Raw genomic sequence first — 19,693 nt, 5'->3', positions numbered from 1 at the left:
TACTAGTGAGAGGCTGGCTTCACAGACAGGGGGGAGCTGCCTGAACCTCACTCCTACCCTCCCCCATGTCCCAGCCAGTGAATGGTGTGTGGGTGAGGGGGGGGGGGGGAGGATGGTGAAGGCTGAGACAGCTCCCTCCCTGCATTACTAGTGAGAGGCTGGCTTCACAGACAGGGGGGAGCTGCCTGACCCTCACTCCTCTGGGGTGTTGTGATCTTCATGCACACAGTGCCCTATCCCTGATACCAGGAGTGTTGTGATCTGCCTGCACACAGTGCCCTATCCCTAATACCGGGAGTGTTGTGATCTTCCTGCATGCAGTGCCCTATCCCTATTAATACCAGGAGTGTTGTGATCTTCCTGCACATAGTGCCCTATCCCTAATACCAGGGGTGTTGTGATCTTCCTGCACACAGTGCCCTATTCCTGATATCAGGAGTGTTGTGATCTTCCTGCATGCAGTGCCCTATCCCTGATAGCGGGATGTGTGCAAGAAGATCACAACACCCCCAGTATCAGGAATAGGGCACTGCGTGCAGGAAGATCACAACACCCCCGGTATCAGGAATAGGGCACTGTGTGCAGGAAGATCACAACACCCCTGGTATTAGGGATAGGGCACTCTGTGCAGGAAGATCACAACACTCCTGGTATTAATAGGGATAGGGCACTGTGTACATGAAGATCACAACACCCCTGGTGCCAGGGTTAGGGCACTGTGTGCAAGAAGATCACAACACTCCTGGTATTAATAGGGATAGGGCACTGTGTGCAGGAAGATCACAACATCCCTGGTGTCAGGGTTAGGGCACTGTGTGCAGGAAGATCACAACACTCCTGGTATTAATAGGGATAGGGCACTGTGTGCATGAAGATCACAACACCCCTGGTGTCAGGGTTAGGGCACTGTGTGCAGGAAGATCACAGCACCCCTGGTGTCAGGGTTAGGGCACTGTGTGCAGGAAGATCACAACACTGCTGGTATTAATAGGGATAGGGCACTGTGTACATGAAGATCACAACACTCCTGGTGCCAGGGTTAGGGCACTGTGTGCAGGAAGATCACAACACCCCTGGTATCAGGGTTAGGACACAAGTTCTAGTCACATTGACTGATCACATTACTTTTTTTGTCAAGCTACCAACTGTTTCCATTTCCCATCCCCCATATACTGTCAGTGGGAACCTTGGTAACATGAATAAGTAAGAGGGCAGCCAATAGGAATACATATTCATTCCTAAACTGACCTTAACTGACCTGAAAAGTGTCAAATTGTATCATTTTCTGTTAGTGCGCACTAATCAGAAAAAACGATTTTTAACGATTTTTTAACTAAAAAATCGTACCTAACACGATTTTCTTCTCCTGCCAGACGATTTCTATCATTAAGACGATATGGAACACGATTCACATCCCTACTATCTGATCTGTGTTTATAAGGTGATTGGAGGTGGTGGATAGTGAACCATTTATAGAAAGAATTGGATGACTATGGTTATGAGTGCAAACAACAGTAGTTGCCCAGAATAAATAGGAATCTTTTCTTCTGTTTTCTGATCTTATTTTTGCTTACGTGCCAGTTTCTTATATTATAATAATTAGTAGCTGCTTTGGACGCATCATCTTATTCTGTTGTGTTAATAAAGATGTTTAAAACTACATGTGGACTTATGTCTGCAGATAAATAATATACAGGTGAGCATTTCCCCCTGATCCCACGCATGTGTAAATGTGCTCGCATGTACCCACTTATTATCCGAGCAGGCGTGAGCTCACAGCTCTGCTTTGGAAAATTATGACTGCAAACTGCGCACACTTTGTTCTCACAGACTTCCACCCTAAGCGCTGACTTACAAAGTTGGGCTGAAACCTTGGAAAATTTGAGCATGTACGCATAAACTGTCAGGAAATGTTTGTGTGCATGAAATAAGAGTTGCAGCCTGAGCAGGGAGATTTTCTGCAGGTAATTCCTCCGTGCACATTGGTGTCATTGGTGCGTTACATTTCTCTGGGGGTAGCTCTGTGACATCCTGCATGAATTAGGACAGACGCACACATAAGGTAAAGCGATTGTAAAAGGGACAGCTCGTGTGTGTGCATGAAATAAGAGGTGCAGCCTGAGCAGGGAGATTTTCTGCAGGTAATTCCTCCATGCACATTGGTGTAATTGGTGCGTTACATTTCTCTGGGGGTAGCTCTGTGACAGCCTGCATGAATTAGGACAGACGCACACATAAGGTAAAGCGATTGTAAAAGAGAGAGCTCGTGTGTGTGCACATGGACGTGTACCTTCCCTATTACTAATTATCCACCAATGCTATCCCCACCCAATTCCACTGCTAACCTATGCACAAAAATAAAAATTAAAAAGTGTGTGCAAGAGAGGAAACCCTCCCCTCAGCCTGGGGAAACTTCTGAGCGATCAGGACAGAAAGGCAGACATTTACTGCATATTGGGTGGGGTTATTGTGTAAAAGGGCATTTCTCGGCATGAACCCTGCTTCACCCGCAGACGTCCCTTGTGAAAATGACCCTCTTTATATTAGAGACAAATGTCAGGTACCTGAGGGAAGATGGAAACGTCCCGGCTGAATATTCCCCATCCTCCGCTGGTTCAGATTTGAATTGCACCGGTAACTGATTGCAAAGCTGTGGCCCCACGTCACAAAAAAGGCTCCCTCCTGATTCAGCGAGTCTGATATGATTACAAGGAAGAACAGCTTGGATTGCCAACTGGCTCCAGGTTTTCAGAACAGCTTGATCCAGTCCTGGTTTTACCCCTCTGCATGTGATGGGGACTTCTTCTGATTTCCCTATTGCATTCCCTAAGAAAAGCAAGATTACAGGTCTCTGCATACAGGGGAGTAAAAGCAGGACTGGATCAACCTGTCCTGAAAATCTGGAGTCTGCTGGCAGCCCTGGTTCTTAGTGTACGAGGGACTGGGATAACCCAAATCTTTGCTCCTGCCAGATGTTTCATACGGGCCGATCCAATACAGTGTGCTCAGCCGCGTGCACTGTTTAACCTGCAGTCGTACGCGTGTACACAACCCCTTACGCTATAAGGGGATTAGCGCGTCCAAAACTTGCGTCCAAGCCCCCGCAAGACTACTAGCACTCATCACATGCAAATGCATCTTAATGAGGCCGATAGCTCCTCTCCCCCGATTCAAAAAACCAAATGTGAACCCAACTCACCCATTCCTACCCTCAGAAATTAATGCCTGTCCTGGAGCAAGAATTAATCCAGGAGCCCAAAATGTGCACAGAAAATACTGCTCTCCTGTACTTCCTGCAACTTAATATTGTGGCGATGTTAAGTCAGAGTCACTGAAAAATGAGAACTGTTCAGAAAAATAAAGAAAGTGTGTCTGAGGTCAGGGTAGGAAAAGGGGCTCTGAATTAAGGAGCATCCGCTCTCCTTACCCACACTGACAGCCGCCTCTCCTGGGCGCCCGCTGCAGAGGAGGCGCTAGGGACACAAACTTTTCCCCTGCGCCTGCTTTCTACCATGGAGCTCATTTACATATTAAATCAGGTGCCCCGGAGAGGTGGATCAGTGCATGTCAGGAGAGCATTTAGTATTGCATCGGCCTGATAAAGTGACTTTACTATTCCTTGCCCGTCCCATGAGATCCTCCTCCCTAAACTCTCTGCTCTCTTTCTTTCTTGTAGAAACCAAATGGATTACAGGTAAGTCTAAACCTTTCCTCCTGCTAATGGTTTCCTAAAGTGACTCTGCTATTCTGAGTCCATCCTGTAAAAATCTCACCCCTGGACTCACTGCTCTCATTCTTTCCTTTAGGCTCTTATACAAAAAATAAAGGTAAGTCTAAACCTTTCCTCCTTCTAATGGTTCCCTAAAGTGACTTTGCTATTCTGTGTCCATCCTATAAAAACTTTGCCCCTGAACTCACTGCTCTCATTCTTTCCTTTAGGCTCTTGAAAAAGTACAGGTAAGTCTAAAGCTTTCCACCTGCTAATTATTCCCTAAACTGACTCCGCTATTCTGTGTCCATCCCATGAGATCCTCCTCCCTAAACTCTCTGCTCTCATTCTTTCCTTTAGGCTGATATGGAAAAACGTCTGGTAAGTCTAAAGCTTTCCTCCTTCTAATGGTTCCCTAAAGTGACTTTGCTATTCTGTGTCCATCCTATAAAAACTTTGCCCCTGAACTCTCTGCTCTCATTCTTTCCTTTAGGCTTTTATTGAAAAACGATTGGTAAGTCTAAAGCTTTCCTTCTGCTAATTATTCCCTAAACTGACTTTAAGCTCTGGAATTTGTTGCCAGAGGATGTGGTTAGTGCAGTTAGTGTAGCTGGGTTCAAAAAAGGTTTGGATAAGTTCTTGGAGGAGAAGTCCATTAACGGCTATTAATCAAATTTACTTAGGGAATAGTCACTGCTATTAATTGCATCAGTAGTATGGGATCTTCTTATTGATTGGGTAATTGCCAGGTTCTTGTGGCCTGGTTTGGTCTCTGTTGGACACAGGATGCTGGGCTTGATGGACCCTTGGTCTGACCCAGCATGGCAATTTCTTATGTTCTTATGACTTTGATATTCTGTGTCCATCCCATGAGATCCTCCTCCCTAAACTCTCTGCTCTCATTCTTTCCTTTAGGAAATGTTCTCGCGCTTCTCGTTTCTCTTACAAGGCCAAACTTTTTTTTCCCTGATGATCGTTCTTTAGCAGTTGCTGTTTAAATTTGTGTTACTGTCTCAGAAAAAGTTCCTCTTTTTAATCTCTGTTTCTCTTCTCTCCTAAAGCAAGGAAAACGCTAACTGCAGGTAAAATCAGCTTCCTTCTTTCCTTAATATTAAGAGTTTAATGGGGACGTGAGCTCCCCTGCTGAATCAGTAAATGACGACAGATGAAGAACAATTGCCCCTCTCAGTCTGCCCCCCTGGTTTTCTGCCAGAACTTCCCACACTCAAACCAGCACCTGCTTCCCATCTCCTACCTCCTACCTCCTCCCTCCTCCCTCCACCTGTAACGTATTAACTAATCTCTCCCCCTCGCCACCTTCGGTTTCTAAATAATCTTCAGTGCAATTTTACCATAACATTAGCAGAAAGAGGTAATTTTCTTTCCTTGAACCCCCAATTCACTCCCCCTCCTCCCCTCCTGATATTGTGCAGCATCGATGCCGTCCTGGGGTTCAGTGCCGTCACCCTGTGCACCGAGCTGGAGGTTCTGGGGGGAGGAGAAAGGGAGAGCTGAATGTGCCAGAGGGTGAGCGGGGAGAAGAGAGCTGATGATGCCAGAGAGGTGGAGGGAAAGGGAAGGAAGATGATTGTCAGGGAGTGAGGGAGAAGGAAGGTGATGATGTGCAGGAGTGGAGGGAGAGTGAGAGGGAAGGTGATATTGAAGGAGAAGAGAGAGAGGGATGATGATGCTAGGAGGTAAGAGGAGGGAGAGGGATGGAAGATGATTGTCAGGGAGAAGGAAGGTGATGATGTGCAGGAGTGGAGGGAGAGTGAGAGTGAAGGTGATATTGATGAGGAGAAGAGAGAGGGGGATGATGATGCTAGGAGGTAAGGGGAGGGAGAGGGAAGGAAGATGATTGTCAGGGAGTGAGGGAGAAGGAAGGTGATGATGTGCAGGAGTTGAGGAAGAGTGAGAGGGAAGGTGAAATTGAAGGAGAAGAGAGAGAGGGATGATGATGCTAGGAGGTAAGAGGAGGGAGAGGGATGGAAGATGATTGTCAAGGGGTGAGGGAGAGGGAAGGTGATGATGTGCAGGAGCGCAGGGAGAGTGAGAGGGAAGGTGATATTGATGATGAGAAGAGGGAGAGGGATGATGATGCTAGGTGGTAAGAGGATGGAGAGGGAATGAAGATGATTGTCAAGGGGTGAGGGAGAGGGAAGGTGATGATGTGCAGGGGTGGAGGGAGAGTGAGAGGGAAGGTGAAGGAGAAGAGGGAGAGGGATGATGATGCTAGGTGGTAAGAGGAGGGAGAGGGAAGGAAGATGATTGTCAAGGGGTGAGGGTGAGGGAAGGTGATGATGTGCAGGGGTGGAGGGAGAGTGAGAGGGAAGGTGATATTGATGAGGAGAAGAGGGAGAGGGATGATGATGCTAGGTGGTAAGGGGAGGGAGAGGGAGGGTGATGTTACAAGTGGTGAGGGAGAGGGTAGGGAAGAAGATGATGAGAAAGTGATGATGAGGAGGGAGCTGGTGCTGTGCTTGTGCCAGGTGAGCTGTGAAACGGAAAAGGTCGGGAATCAATGCTCTTTTATTAATTAGAGAGCAGGAATGGGACCGGTCTTCATTAGAGAAATATTGCATGGAAGAAAGGGAACATGAAAATATAGAAAGTAACTAAGTAGTTCCATAAAGTGAATAAGCAGACGCAGTCAGAGCCCAAAAGCAGCCAATCAGCTGCTTCTACTGTGCAGTCAGTTCCAAAGAGCAGCCAATCAGCTGCTTCTACAGTGCAGTCAGAGCCCAAGAGCAGCCAATCAGCTGCTTGTACAGTGCAGTCAGAGCCTGTAAGTAATCAGGATCCTCCCATACTGCAATCTGAGCAAATGAGCAGCTATTAGCAGGTCCCCATCATGCGCTGGGAGCATCTCGCTGGATAATACTGCTCCCAGCGATCCATTCAGAAGTATTTTGTATTCTCTCTCTCAGGCTGACCCTGCTCTGTATTTATTGATCTTATTCTCTCCTTTAGAGAAGCCCTGAAAGTGCCCAGGATCAGCCGATGAGATCTGAAAGGTGGTGACTGCTGACGGCTGAAACCTGTCTGCTCCTTTCTGTTCACTACAAGGGATTTTCTTCCATTTCCGCTGGCACACGAAGCATCTTATCCTGTAGAGACGTCTTATGATTCTGCTGTCCCTTGTATCGCTCCTTCAATAAAGTAACAGCATTGCAGTTCCTGCTCCTTCTGCTTTGTTGCTCGTTTCCCAGCAGGGAAGGGGTGATTTCAGGGCACTGGTTTCTAGAGCTTTATACATGGAAATGGCTGTTATAAAAAAAAACCCAGGGGTCAGTGCTCATAAAAATATGCATGCAACATGGTTTCACACTCAGTAATCTATAATAAATAGTCAAATACTCATTTTATTCAAAATCTTCAGAATATACAACTGAAACAGTCACGAAATTTCAAGTTAATGTGAAAAAAAGAAACCAGAAGGAAACAATTAAGAATATCTAGGTCTGTAGACCACAATGTATAGTATAGCGACAGTATAATCAAGTCGGGACGCTGAGTGGGCTGTTTGGGGCTTAGAGAGCAAGTATTAGTTATAGGAGCTCCTTTTTTCCTTAAGTTCCACTGTGGATAAAGCTGATGATAATATTGATGCAGAGCAACTTAAGCACTTTCTGTTTGGGAGAGAGTATAAATGTAGACTCTGTACGCCCTGTAGGGACCTCATTGTAGTGTAATAATATTGATCCTTATCTGAATTATAAGGGCAAGCAGTCATGTGTGCTTTTATACAAAGTGTGGGAGGAGGTACTCCAGGGGGCAGAGATGAGACTTACATGATTTCATTTTGATGTGAGAAAGTGAGCTTTAGTGAAGCTGCACAAGTTCTGTCCTATGAGGATCAGGTGTAACTCTGTGCGAGTGATTCTCTGCCTGTAACAACCACTTACCTGAGCATTATCAAAGCACATTAATGCTCACTGCTTTGAAAGTGCAGGATAAAGTCTGCACATTAAAGTTACACACAGACGTTAGCCCAGCACACTGTTATAAAATGACCCTCTAAAGGAGGGACCATATATAGAGATTTACAGAAGAGTAAATAGAGTACTAGAGTGGATGCTCGTACTCAGCAGAAGAGGTAAAGAGACTCAGTCTGTGCCTTCCTGCAAAAGCTGAGCAGGGTGAATCTCCTCTCACACAGGGGTAAGCCCTGCTCCTCCTATGCAAGGCTGAAGGGCTCCTCAGATATTCCAAGAGAGCAGCAGGACTCCTGGCCCAGTTATGCAGTGCTTGTCCCTTCTGTCCTGCCCATGAAGTTAAGTCCATGGGGCTGCCTCTTTCCTCACAGGGTAATAATTAAAGGCACGAGTTGGTGGGACTCGTACTCTCTCTCCATTAGGGATGTGAATCGTGTGCCCGATCGTTTTAACGATCGGGTTCGGCTGGGGGCGGGGAGGGGAAATCTGATCGTTAGAGATGTGAATTGGGATCGGTTCCGATTCCAATTCACATCACTTTTTTTTAGTGAGGCCCGCGCCGATAAAAAAAACTCCACCCCGACCCTTTAAAATTACCCCTTAGCCTCCCCCACTCTCCCGACCCCCCCCCCAAAAAAACATTTTACACATACGTGGTGGTCCAGGGGGGCTGCAGGGAGCGATCTCCCATTCCCAGGCCATCAGCTGCGCTAAAAGAAATGGTGCCGATGGCCCTTTGCCCTTTCCATGTGACAGGGTATCCGTGCCATTGGCCGGCCCCTGTCACATGGTAGGAATACTGAATGGCTGGCGCCGGCCATCATCCAGTATTCCTACCATGTGACAGGGGCCGGCCAATGGCACGGATACCCTGTCACATGGTAAGGGCAAAGGGCCATCGGCGCCATATTTATGAGTGGCAGCCGATGGCCCGAGAGCGGGAGATCGCTCCCCGCGCCCCCCCTCCCCCGGACCACCAGGTAATTTTAAAAGGTTTTGGGGGGGGGGGGGTCGGGAGGGTGGGGGAGGCTAAGGGGGTCAGTTTAAAGGGTCGGGTGGATTTTTTTTTTACCGGGCCATCGGCACCATTTATATTAGTGGCAGCCAAAATAGCACCGATCGCGCCGGGATGCCCCCCCACTGGAACACCAGATAATTTAACATTTTGGGAGGGTTCGGGAGGCTAAGGGATTGGTTTTAAAGGGTCGGGGTGGGTTTAGGGGTTGTTTTGGGGTGCCGGTTTTCCCGCCCTCCCCCCAAATAATTCCCGTACCCGATTTAACGATTTTTTATGATAAATCGGGGGAATTTGTATTGTATCGCGCACTCTAACGATTTTTGACGATTTAAAAAATATCGACGATATTTATAAATCGTTAAAAAACGATTCACATCCCTACTCTCCATGAGTTTTGGTGACTGATTTTAGCAAACGTTCAGCTGATCCTTCAGGATAACCTCTCCCATTTCTGAGCTCTTTTGCTTCCTGTACTGTCATGTATGGAGGTGGTGCTAAGGGGAGTTCTCCGACTCCCACGTCTGGCATCATTCAGCTGCAGGAAGAAGGGAAGTCCTGACAGCTTACATCTTCCATGTAGGACAGTGAGAAGTCTCTCAGTTAAGGGGCTGCAGCAAGCTTCACTCTTTCCCAGCTCCCTCCAGGTTCCCAGAATTGTCTCTCTCCCCCCTCAACAACCAGCTCCTTCCTCCCCTTCCTCCAGGGGTGAAAAGCCTCAGTGCATTCTGTGGGTACAGGGCCCTTACATACAAAATAATGAAATCTCTCGAGTACTTTATCTGTGGAATAATATGAACATCAATTGACATTATTAACAACTATCAGTTTAACCAAAAAAATTGTCCTTGCTGTTGTCTTTGACCTCATTAATGAGAAGGCTGAGAATGCCAAGATCTTTACAAACATAGAAATGTGATGACAAAAAAACCACTCAGCCTACCTATCCTGCCCATACACTCCAACTGCTCAGCTTTACAGGGAAAGCAAAAGCATAATAAATATAAGATAAAAAAACAAACAGTAAAACAACTAATTATCTCAAGATAACAACTAATGAACAAATAGCACTATCACCTGATTACCAACAGACATAATAAATAGATGATAATAAAACAAACAGTAAAACAACTAATTATCTCAAGATAACAACTAATGAACAAATAGCACTATCACCTGATTACCAACAAACATAATAAATAGATGATAATAAAACGAACAGTAAAACAACTGATTATCTCAAGATAACAAGTACTGAACAAATAGCACTATCACCTGATTACCAACAAACATAATAAATAGATGATAATAAAACGAACAGTAAAACAACTGATTATCTCATGATAACAAGTACTGAACAAATAGCACTATTTATTTATTTTATTTATTTATTTCTTTTATATACCGACATTCGATCGAGATATCACATCGGTTTCCAGATAACTAAAGGAATAGGGTGGTAACAGCCCTATTTTACATTATAACATGGTAATAAATATAACAAGAATATTTTACATTATAACATGGTAATAAATATAATAAGTTGTAAAAGAACTAACAGGAGTACATGGAACATTAGACTATAGTATATAACATATGTACATAAATGGCTTGTTGATGAGGATAAATTATGGTAAGGAGAGCAGGGAGTGTAGGGGGGGGAGGGGAGAGAAAGGGATGTGTGGGAGGAAGGTAGAGATAAGGAGGGAAAGGGTGATGTGAGATGCATGAGTAGGGAGGGAAAGGAGTGGGGCGAGATGCTTGTGGAGGGGGCATGGAGTGGTTGGTGTATTTGGGTGGGTTATGTGTCGGGTGGGAAAGCTTTTAAAAATAGCCATGTTTTGAGGTGTTTTTTGAAGACTTGCCGTGAAGGTTCGTTTCTGAGACAGGTGGGGAGGGTGTTCCATAAGGTGGGGCCCGCTATTGTTATGGCTCGTTTGCGGGTGACGTTGAGGTGTGCAGCTTTGAGATTGGGGATGGCTAGGAGTCCAGTGTTGGTGGATCTGAGAGTTCTTTCAGTGGGGTAAGGTTGTATTCCGTTGTTTAGCCAGTCCATTTTGTTGTTGTTTATTTTTTTGTGCATGAGGGTGAGGGTTTTATACTGGATTCTTTGTGTAATGGGAAGCCAGTGGAGTTCTTTGAGCGTGGGTGTGATGTGAGGGGATTTTTTGTTGTTAGAGATGATTCTGGCGGCAGCGTTCTGTAGAACTTGGAGGGGTTTGATGTGTATTTCTGGTAGTCCGAGGAGGAGGGAGTTGCAGTAGTCGAGTCTTGACAAGATAATTGATTGGAGGACTGTTCGGAAATCGTGCTCTTGGAGAAGGGGTTTGAGTTTTTTTAGTGTTTGCAGTTTGAAGAATCCATCTTTGATTGTATTGGAGATGTGTCGTTTAAAGTTGAGTTGGCTGTCAATTGTTACGCCTAGGTTTCTTGTGGACGGCGTGAGTGAGGTTTGTGAGATTTGTGGCACTCCCGGGTTGATTGAGTTTCCTGGGTGGTCAGGGGGGGTGCACATGAGTGGATGGGAGGGGCGGTCATCGTGGATGTGAATGATTTCTGTTTTGGCTTGGTTGAGACATAGTGATAATTGAGATAGTAAGTGGGATAAGTTTGAGCTGAGTTTGTTCCATTTTTCCATAGTGAGTTGAATAGAGTTGTTTATGGGGAGTAATATTTGTATGTCGTCTGCATAGACAAAGTAGGTGAGGTTTGCCTCTGATAGGTATTTGCATAGTGGGATGAGGTAGATGTTGAAGAGGGTTGATGATAGGGAAGAACCTTGTGGGACTCCATGAGTGAGGGGCACTTGTGAGGATTCAGATGAGTTCATCTTGACGATGTAAGATCTGTTTGAGAGGTAGGATTTGAACCACTTGATTGTGGTGTCTTGGAGACCAATTTCTTTAAGTCTGGTGAGGAGTGTTCTGTGATTGATGGTGTCGAAGGCGGCTGAAATATCAAGAAGTATCAGGAGGAACGATTTGCCTTTGTCGCGGCCTTTGAGGATGGTATCGGTGAGGGAGAGGAGGAGGGTTTCAGTGCTGAAGAGTTTTCTGAAACCATGCTGTGCAGGCTGAAGAACATTATAGGTTTCAAGGTGGTCTGTGAGTTGATTGTTGACTGTTTTTTCGATGATTTTTGCTAGGAATGGGAGGTTGGAGACTGGTCTGTAGTTTGCTGGGTCGGATTTGTCGAGTTGAGGTTTTTTGATGATTGGTTTGATGATGGCGTTTTTGAGTTTTTCTGGGAAGATTCCTTGTTCTAGGGATAAGTTGATGATGTAGGTTATTGGTTTGACAATAATCTCTCTGATGAGTTTTAGGGTTTTGATGGGGATGGGGTCTAAGGGGTGGGATGCAGGGTTGGTTTTTCTGATGATAGGTTCAATTTCTGTGGTAGCAACAGGAGTGAATTGTGACCATGAGTGGATAGGAGGGGGGGTGTCAATTGAGTCATTGTGGGTTTGGGGAATCTTGGCAATGATGTTGTTGACTTTGTCCTTGAAGAATTGTGCTAGTTTTTCACTGGAGATGTTGCTGGAGTTTGGCGTATTGTCATTTTGGATGGGGTTGGTAAGGTCTTTGACATAGGCGAAGAGGGTCCTTGGGTTAAATTGGTAATCGTGAATTCTTGATGTGTGGAAATTGCGCTTTGCTGTGTTTAGGTCAGTTGTATAGTTGTGTAGTAGTGTTCTGTATTTGTCTTTCAGGTTTGAGGTGGGGGTTCGTCTCCACTGTTTCTCAGTCTGTCTCAGTGTTCGTTTTGAGGTTTTCAGTTCTGGGGTGTACCATGGTGCTCTTTGCTTTGTGGATTGTTTTATTTCCTTTTTTCCTTTTTTCCTATCAACTGATTACCAAGAAAGTGAGTGCACAGGAGGGCATATTGAGGAGGGGGGGGGGGCAAGTGCTGATAATCTCCCTCTTTAAAATTGCTCCCCCTTGGCTGCTCTGCTGCAGAGATGTCCAGGTGAGCTGGGGCTTCCGGGGAGCCTGCGTTGGGTCCTGCTCTGGGCTTTAGCAATCAGGGCCGGTGCAAGAGTATTTGGCACCCGCCCCTCCCCCTTACCTATGGGCGGCCGCTCCAGCTCGCTCTCCTATCTTTGGGGTATTACCTCTGGCACAGCCACCATCTAGGCCGCTTGCTGGCAGGATTTTGCTGTCCCACAAAATGTTGGCTCTCCAGGTGACTGCCTAGTTTACCAAATGGAAGCACTGGCCCTGTCGGGAATCCCTTTCTGCCCCAGCATTGTTAATGTGAAGCCCCTTCCTCTGTACCTTCCCCTGCTCCCCACGCTGCCTCTGCTGGGGCTCCTTCTGTCCCCGACCTTCATCTAAGGAAGCCTCAGGCCAGGCTGGAACAGCTTCTCCTACAGCCTTCTTACACCCTGCCCGGCGCGCAGCGGCCAAGGGGGGGCCTTTCTTACTGGGGAGATTTTCAGCACACGCCCTCTGTGCCCCCCCCAGCCATCAGCACAGTCTTTACAATAACATTTAACCCCCACCTCCGGGAGCAGGCTGCACTGCGGTGGGGGCAGTGAAAGAATTTGCATCTGACTCTTCAGGGCAGGAACCCTGGCTAGCCCGAGCACTGTGAGTGATTGTTAACGCTTTATACCCCTGGGAGTGCACCTGCTCCGGCTTTCTCTGTGGGCTAAACATGAAGACCCAGGGGGATCAGGGAGGCCCCTCCAACCCTGGATCCAAAGTTGGGAGAAAGGCACAGAAGAGTTCAAATCCCTCCCTCTCCCGGGGGTGAAGCCTCCTGAAGGGGGGTCCTCGGTTATCTTAAACCTCTCTTTACTCACAGTGAGATGGTTCTTTCATTTTCCTTGGGATCCCGGATGGGAGGGGTCCAGGCTGGTGACAGCTGCTCCAGATGTGCTGATGGACAGAAAGAGGGGCAGCTAAACCCTTCCTGCCAGGTCCTTCCACAAAACATCCCTTTTCCAAAATGATGTAAACACCTGGCACCGGGTCACCACCTCCTCTGCCCTCATGGAGGAAGGGACAGGTCTATGCAGCCCCCAAAGCAGGGTTCCCTATTCCCTGAGCCCAGGTGGAGGGCAGAGTCTCACCAGGCTTCTTACCCCTGACAACCTTTAGAAAGCCCCCACATTCCCAATGCTGTGAGAGGTGCAGAGCTCCAAAAGAAACTGGCCTAGGAAGGGTTGTGCATGGGGGAAGAGAGAGCGAGCAGCTGCTCCGGGATTTCCCCATTGTCTGGCTGCAGAGGTAAAAGCGGGTGAGTGCCGTGAGAGGTGGGGAACTCTGGGCGGCACAAGGGTTGTGCTGTTATGGTTAAGTGTGTTTTGGTGGATCCTTGGTTGCTGTGGGAGATGACCACGCCCACGGGGAGGAGCCCCGTGAGGAGCCACAGCACTGGGCTAGACTCGTAATGCACAAAACACAGTTAGTTCTTTTATTAAACACTTGAAGAGAGCCACCAGAGGTGGCAGTAGTGAGGCAGTCTTGTAGTTGCAGTCTCAGGGTCCTCGGCAGAGGGAGCCCTTCTCTCTTTGATGATGAAAGGAGGTTCCGCAACAGGTTTCCCAGCAAGGAGATACTGTGGATGAGATAGACTGAGAGTTACTCACTAGGTGTTTGCTGTTGGTATGCGATTCCACCAGGTATGTTGAAGAAGGTACAGGCACCGAGGCAGGGGGAGCAGGCCCTCAAGGAGCGAGTACCTGTTCCCTGTAAGGCAACTGAAATAAAGCATAGGGCCCCTGAGGAGTGGGTACTGAGGTTAGCAGTTATCCCGAAGAGCAAAGTGAGAGCTTCCAGCGGCAGCATGGAAGTGGCAGAGTAACGTAGATAAGAAACAATTTGAGTCCTTGTTAACTCAAAGAGCTAGCAAACTAGTGAAGGGAATATACCCGGATGGCGTGATGGTAACATGAGGGAACTCTTGCAACCGTCCCTTCCCGACGGCTTCACTCTGCCTATCTTTTGGAGGCGTGCTGGAGGGCCACGATAATACCAGAGGCTTCAGGAGGGAAACATGGAACGTGTTTTGTATCTTGAGAGAAGGCTGAAGATGAAGTTGATACGAGACTGCACCCACCTGTCGGATGATGGGAAATGGCCCGATGAATCGCGGGGCCAGTCGCACTGATGGCAGCTTCAGGCAGATGAACTGCGTGCTCAAACACACCTTTTGACCTGGCCTGAGAGGCGGGTATGGTCTTCTTCGTTGGTCAGCATACCTCTTAGCCACCTGACTGGCCTTGATCAGGGTGCGTTGTGTGGATATCCACAGGTGGTGTAGCTCGTCTGCAGAGGGTTGGGCTACCGGTGACATAACTGAGATGGGAACAGGCAGTGGCGGACGTGGCTGTTTCCCATACACTATCTGAAATAGGGATGATCCCGTAGCCGTAGAAATATGAGAATTAAGAGAAAATTCGACCCAGGGTAGCAGGCTAGACCAGTCATCTTGTTTCTCATTGACATAAAGACGGAGGAATTGTTTCAGAGTCTGTTTTGTTCTCTCCGCGAGACCATTGGTCTGTGGGTGGTAAGCAGACGTATAGTCTAGGGTGAAGCCGAACTTCTGGCAGAGGGCCCTCCAAAACTTGGCAGTAAATTGAGGCCCTCGATCCGACAAGATGCCTTTAGGTAGACCATGTAGCCTGAAGATGTGCTGGACAAACAGCTGGGCCAGCTGTGGAGCGGACGGCAATCCTGGTAATGGCACAAAGTGCGCCATTTTACTAAAGCGGTCGACGACCACCCATATCACCGTGTTGCCACTGGATAGTGACAGATAAAACTACAAAGTCGGTTGTCACATGGGTCCACGGTTCTGAAGGTGTGGGTAATGGCTGAAGTAAGCCTGGGGTCGAACCAGGGATCCTCTTGTGGCGAGCACATGACTGGCAGGACTCCATGTACACCCGGACGTTTTTGTTAACCTTTGGCCACCAGTAGTACCGGTGTAAGGTCTGTAACATCCGGGATTGCCCTGGGAATCGTGAGTCCATTCCAGGACTTGTTTATGCAAATACGGCGGAACTAGAGTTTTCCCGGTCGGGATGGTCATAATGGCAGACAGCAGGAGGCGTGACGGCTCAATGATGAACTGCGGTTCATCGGAATTCTCTGTAGACTCAAACATGCATGATAGGGCATCAGCCTTGACATTCTTCCTGGCCGGTCTATACCGGAGGATGAAATGAAAATGGGTGAAGAATAGGGCCCAACATGCTTGTCATGGGTTGAGTCGTTGTGCCCAATGCAGGTACTCTAGGTTTTTGTGGTCTGTGTAGACAGTAAATTGGTGTTGTGCCCCTTCTAGCCATGGGCACCACTCTTCTAAGGCTACCTTGATAGCTAAGAGCTGCTTGTCGCCTATGGCGTAGTTCCGCTCTGCCGGCGAGAACTGGCGGAAGAGGAAGGCACACGGGTGTAGCATATGGCCTTCGGAGGCCTGGCTCAGAACGGCCCCTACTTTTTAGCCAGGATGCTAAATTTCAAGGGAGAGAGGCTTTCAGAAAACATCAAGAAATAACTCTTTATTCAGAGGGAAGTGGATACACCACAAAACTCATTATTAGCATTGATAATTAGAAAACCATGACAGAGCAGAATTCAAGCACACTTAGGACAGATACTGTGTGTAAAGGCCTGCAGAAGGGAGATGCAAGTTAACACATTAACATCAAGACGCTATCACCTCTTAAAGACAGCATCTCAACACCTACAACCAAAGACAGAATATTCCCCTCAGCCAGACACCTTGGTGTACTCATTGACAATGAACTCAGCATGAAGAAACATATAAGCTCAATAATAAAAGACGGATTCTTCAAACTGCAAATCCGCAAAAGAGTCAAACCACTTCTTTACGCCCAAAACTACAGAACGGTACTCCAAGCCCTCCTATTTTCCAAACCCAACTATTGCAATGCCCTACTCCTGGGCCTCCCAGCCAACACTGTCAGACCACTTCAACTACTCCAAAATGCTGCCGCAAGATCTCTTTCAATCACCAAAAAATCTGAACACATCACACCAATCCTTAAAATCCTGCACTGGCTACCCATCCCACAAAGAATCCAATAAATAGTCCTAACACTCATACAGAAAGCGTTATACACTGAAAAATTCAACTGGCTGAATACTGCCCTTCATTTCCAAATTTCACAGAGAACTCTACGATCTAGCAACACTGGACTCATTCATACTCCATCGCAAGAATCACCCACCAGACCTCAACAAGGGAATGAGCCCTAACAGTAGCAGGTCCAACACTATGGAACAGCCTACCACCCCAACTCAGGCTCAACCCGACAACCCAATCTTTCAAAAAGAACCTAAATACATGGCTCTTCCAAAGAGCATACCCGACGACCACCCAACATATAAACACAAGCGCTTCCACACACACCCCCCACCCTCCTCACACATCACCCACATCAAATCCGCATAATCCACAAAGTCCCAACACAAATTGATGTAAAGGCCCACTACAAAATGTCAGGAAGCCACTACATAAAGCCCAATACAACATGTCATAATACAACAGGTCACAAAATTAAATTAAAAATGTTCCATGTAAAATCTTCCATGTAAAATGTTCCAGGCAAAATGTTCAATGTAAAATGTCACAACTTTCAATGTAAAATCTTAAAAATGTTTAATCCTAAATGACACAATGTTCCATTGTAAAACAAGAAGTCCACTCTAACAGACTCCTCTGTTTCAAATGTAAACTGGTGTGATATGTCCGATGAACATCGGTACAGAAAAACTAATAAATAAATAAATAGGGGAGTGTTATGTTTGTTTCACTTTTTCAGGTGTGGAAACTCACATGCCCATGGTACAGGGCCAAAGAGAGGTAGCAAACCAATTTGGAGCTCTAACTCTTTTGTGTTCCATGGGAGAGGTGGCAAGACTGAACAGCAAGGAGTAGCAGCAGGCTTCTGATATGTTTGCAGCCATAATTGGTAGCAAGTCACCTATTTAGATGGCTGATAAAATAAAAGCTAGAAGAACAGCATTCAAGAAATATAAAGGATCCTAAAGGGAGGAGCACAAAGAAGAATATGTGGTTGAACGGAGGGAGACAAAGAAAGTAATCAAGACGGCAAAAAGTCAAGCAGAAGAAAAGATTTCTAAAGAGGTAAAGAGAGGTGACAAAACATTTTTCAGATACATCAGAGAATGGAGAAAAGTTCAAAGTGGTATAGTGAAATTGAAAAGTGAAAAGGATCAATGTGTCAAAAGAGACAAAGATATGGCAGAAATATTAAACAAATACTTCAGTTTGGTGTTCACTAAAGAGGACCCTGGAGAAGGACCGTCGACAGTTAACAAGATACTGGAGAGGAGTGGAGTAGATGTAACTCCATTTACAGTTAAGAATGTATGAGAAGAGCTCGGAAACTGAAAGTGGACAAAGCCATGGGGCTTGATGAGGTTCATCTCAGGATACTGAGGGAGCTCAGAGATATTCTGGCGGGTCCCCTGTCTGACCCGTTCTATAGATCCCTAGAAACGGGAGTGGTGCCGAGTGATTGGAGAAGAATGGTGGTGGTCCCGCTTCATAAGAGCGGTAGCAGAGAGGAGGCTGGAAACTACAGGCTGGTTAGCCTCACCTCAGTGGTAGGAAAAGTAATGGAGTCACTGCTGAAAGAAAGAATAGTGAACTATCTACAATCGGAAGAATTGCTGGACCAGAGGCAGCATGGATTCACCAGGGGAAGGCCCTGTCAGACAAATCTGATTAACTTTTTTGACTGGGTGACTAGGGAATTGGATCAAGGAAGAACGCTCAATATAATCTACTTGGATTTCAGCAAAGCTTTTGATACGGTCCCACACAGGAGGCTTTTGAATAAAATGAGAAGCTTAGGAGTAAGTGCCGAGGTGGCGGCCTGGATTGCAAACTGGTTGACGAACAGAAGTCAATTTGTGATGGTAAATGGAACTTACTCTGAAGAGAGAGCAGTGTTAAGCAGAATGCCGTAAGAATCAGTGTTGGGACCGGTCCTGTTCAATATCTTTGTGAGCGATATTGTGGATGAGATAGAAGGTAAGGTTTGTCTTTTTGCAGATGGCACTAAGATCTGCAACAGAGTGGACACACCGAAAAGAGTGGAGAGAATGAGACGGGACTTAAGGAAGCTGGAAGAGTGATTGAAGATATGGCAGCTTAGATTCAATGTGCAAGAAGTGCTGAGTCATGCATATGGGGTGTGGAAATCCGAAAGAACTGTATTCAATGGGGGGTGAAGGGCTGATGTGCATGGAGCAGGAGAGAGACCTTGGTGTGATAGTGTCTAACGATCTGAAGTCAGCGAAACAATGTGACAAGGCAATAGCTAAAGCCGGAAGAATGCTGAGCTGCATAGAGAGAGGAATATAGAGTAAGAAAAGGGAAGTGATTATCCCCTTGTACAGGTCCTTGGTGAGGCCTCACCTGGAGTTCTGTGCTCAGTTCTGGAGACCGTATCTCCGAAGAGGCAGAGACAGAATGCAGACGGTCCAGAGAAAGGCGACCAAAAAGGTGGATGGTCTTCGTTGACTGATGAGGAGAGACTGAAGAATCTAAATATGTACACATTGGAGGAAAGGAGAAGCAGGGGTGATATGATATGATACAGACTTTCAGATACTTGAAAGGTTTTAATGATCCAAAATCAACAACAAACCTTTTCCGTTGGAAAAAAATCATCATAATTAGGGGTCACAATTTAAAACTCCAGGGAGGAAGACTCAGAACCAATGTCAGGAAGTATTTCTTCATGGTGAGGGTGGTAGATGCCTGGAACGCCCTTCCGGAGGAAGGGGCATGGGATAAACACTGTGGATCCATAAATTCTAGAGGATGTGTATGAAGAGAAAACCCTTAAAAATTCTAGAGGATGTGTATGAACTGCAAACCCTTAAAAAACTCAAACCCCTACTTTTCTTCTCTGACTTCCGTACTGTACTCCAGGCTATCATATTTTCGAAAATAGATTACTGCAACGCCCTCCTCCTTGGCCTCCCCACCACTCATATCAAACCATTGCAACTTCTCCAAAAT

The 19,693-nt window shown here is 46.5% G+C and overlaps 1 protein-coding gene across 1 annotated transcript in view; it reads left to right on the top strand.

Annotated features, from left to right (window-relative positions):
• The window catches only part of LOC115073532 (uncharacterized protein PB18E9.04c-like), a 95,456-nt gene extending 88,574 nt beyond the window's left edge, over positions 1–6,882 (top strand). Inside the window, exons 25-31 of the mRNA XM_029572038.1 lie at positions 3,677–3,694; positions 3,807–3,827; positions 3,940–3,957; positions 4,070–4,090; positions 4,203–4,223; positions 4,771–4,791; positions 6,680–6,882. Of these exons, the coding sequence (XP_029427898.1) occupies positions 3,677–3,694; positions 3,807–3,827; positions 3,940–3,957; positions 4,070–4,090; positions 4,203–4,223; positions 4,771–4,785 (114 nt within the window). The 3' untranslated portion in view covers positions 4,786–4,791; positions 6,680–6,882. The remainder of the gene's footprint in view (positions 1–3,676; positions 3,695–3,806; positions 3,828–3,939; positions 3,958–4,069; positions 4,091–4,202; positions 4,224–4,770; positions 4,792–6,679) is intronic.
• The last annotated feature ends 12,811 nt before the right edge of the window (positions 6,883–19,693 follow it).

This window comes from Rhinatrema bivittatum, chromosome 1 (genome assembly GCF_901001135.1).
Source record: "Rhinatrema bivittatum chromosome 1, aRhiBiv1.1, whole genome shotgun sequence".
Taxonomy (NCBI): Eukaryota; Metazoa; Chordata; class Amphibia; order Gymnophiona; family Rhinatrematidae; genus Rhinatrema; species Rhinatrema bivittatum.
This window is presented reverse-complemented; position numbering and strand designations above follow the sequence as displayed.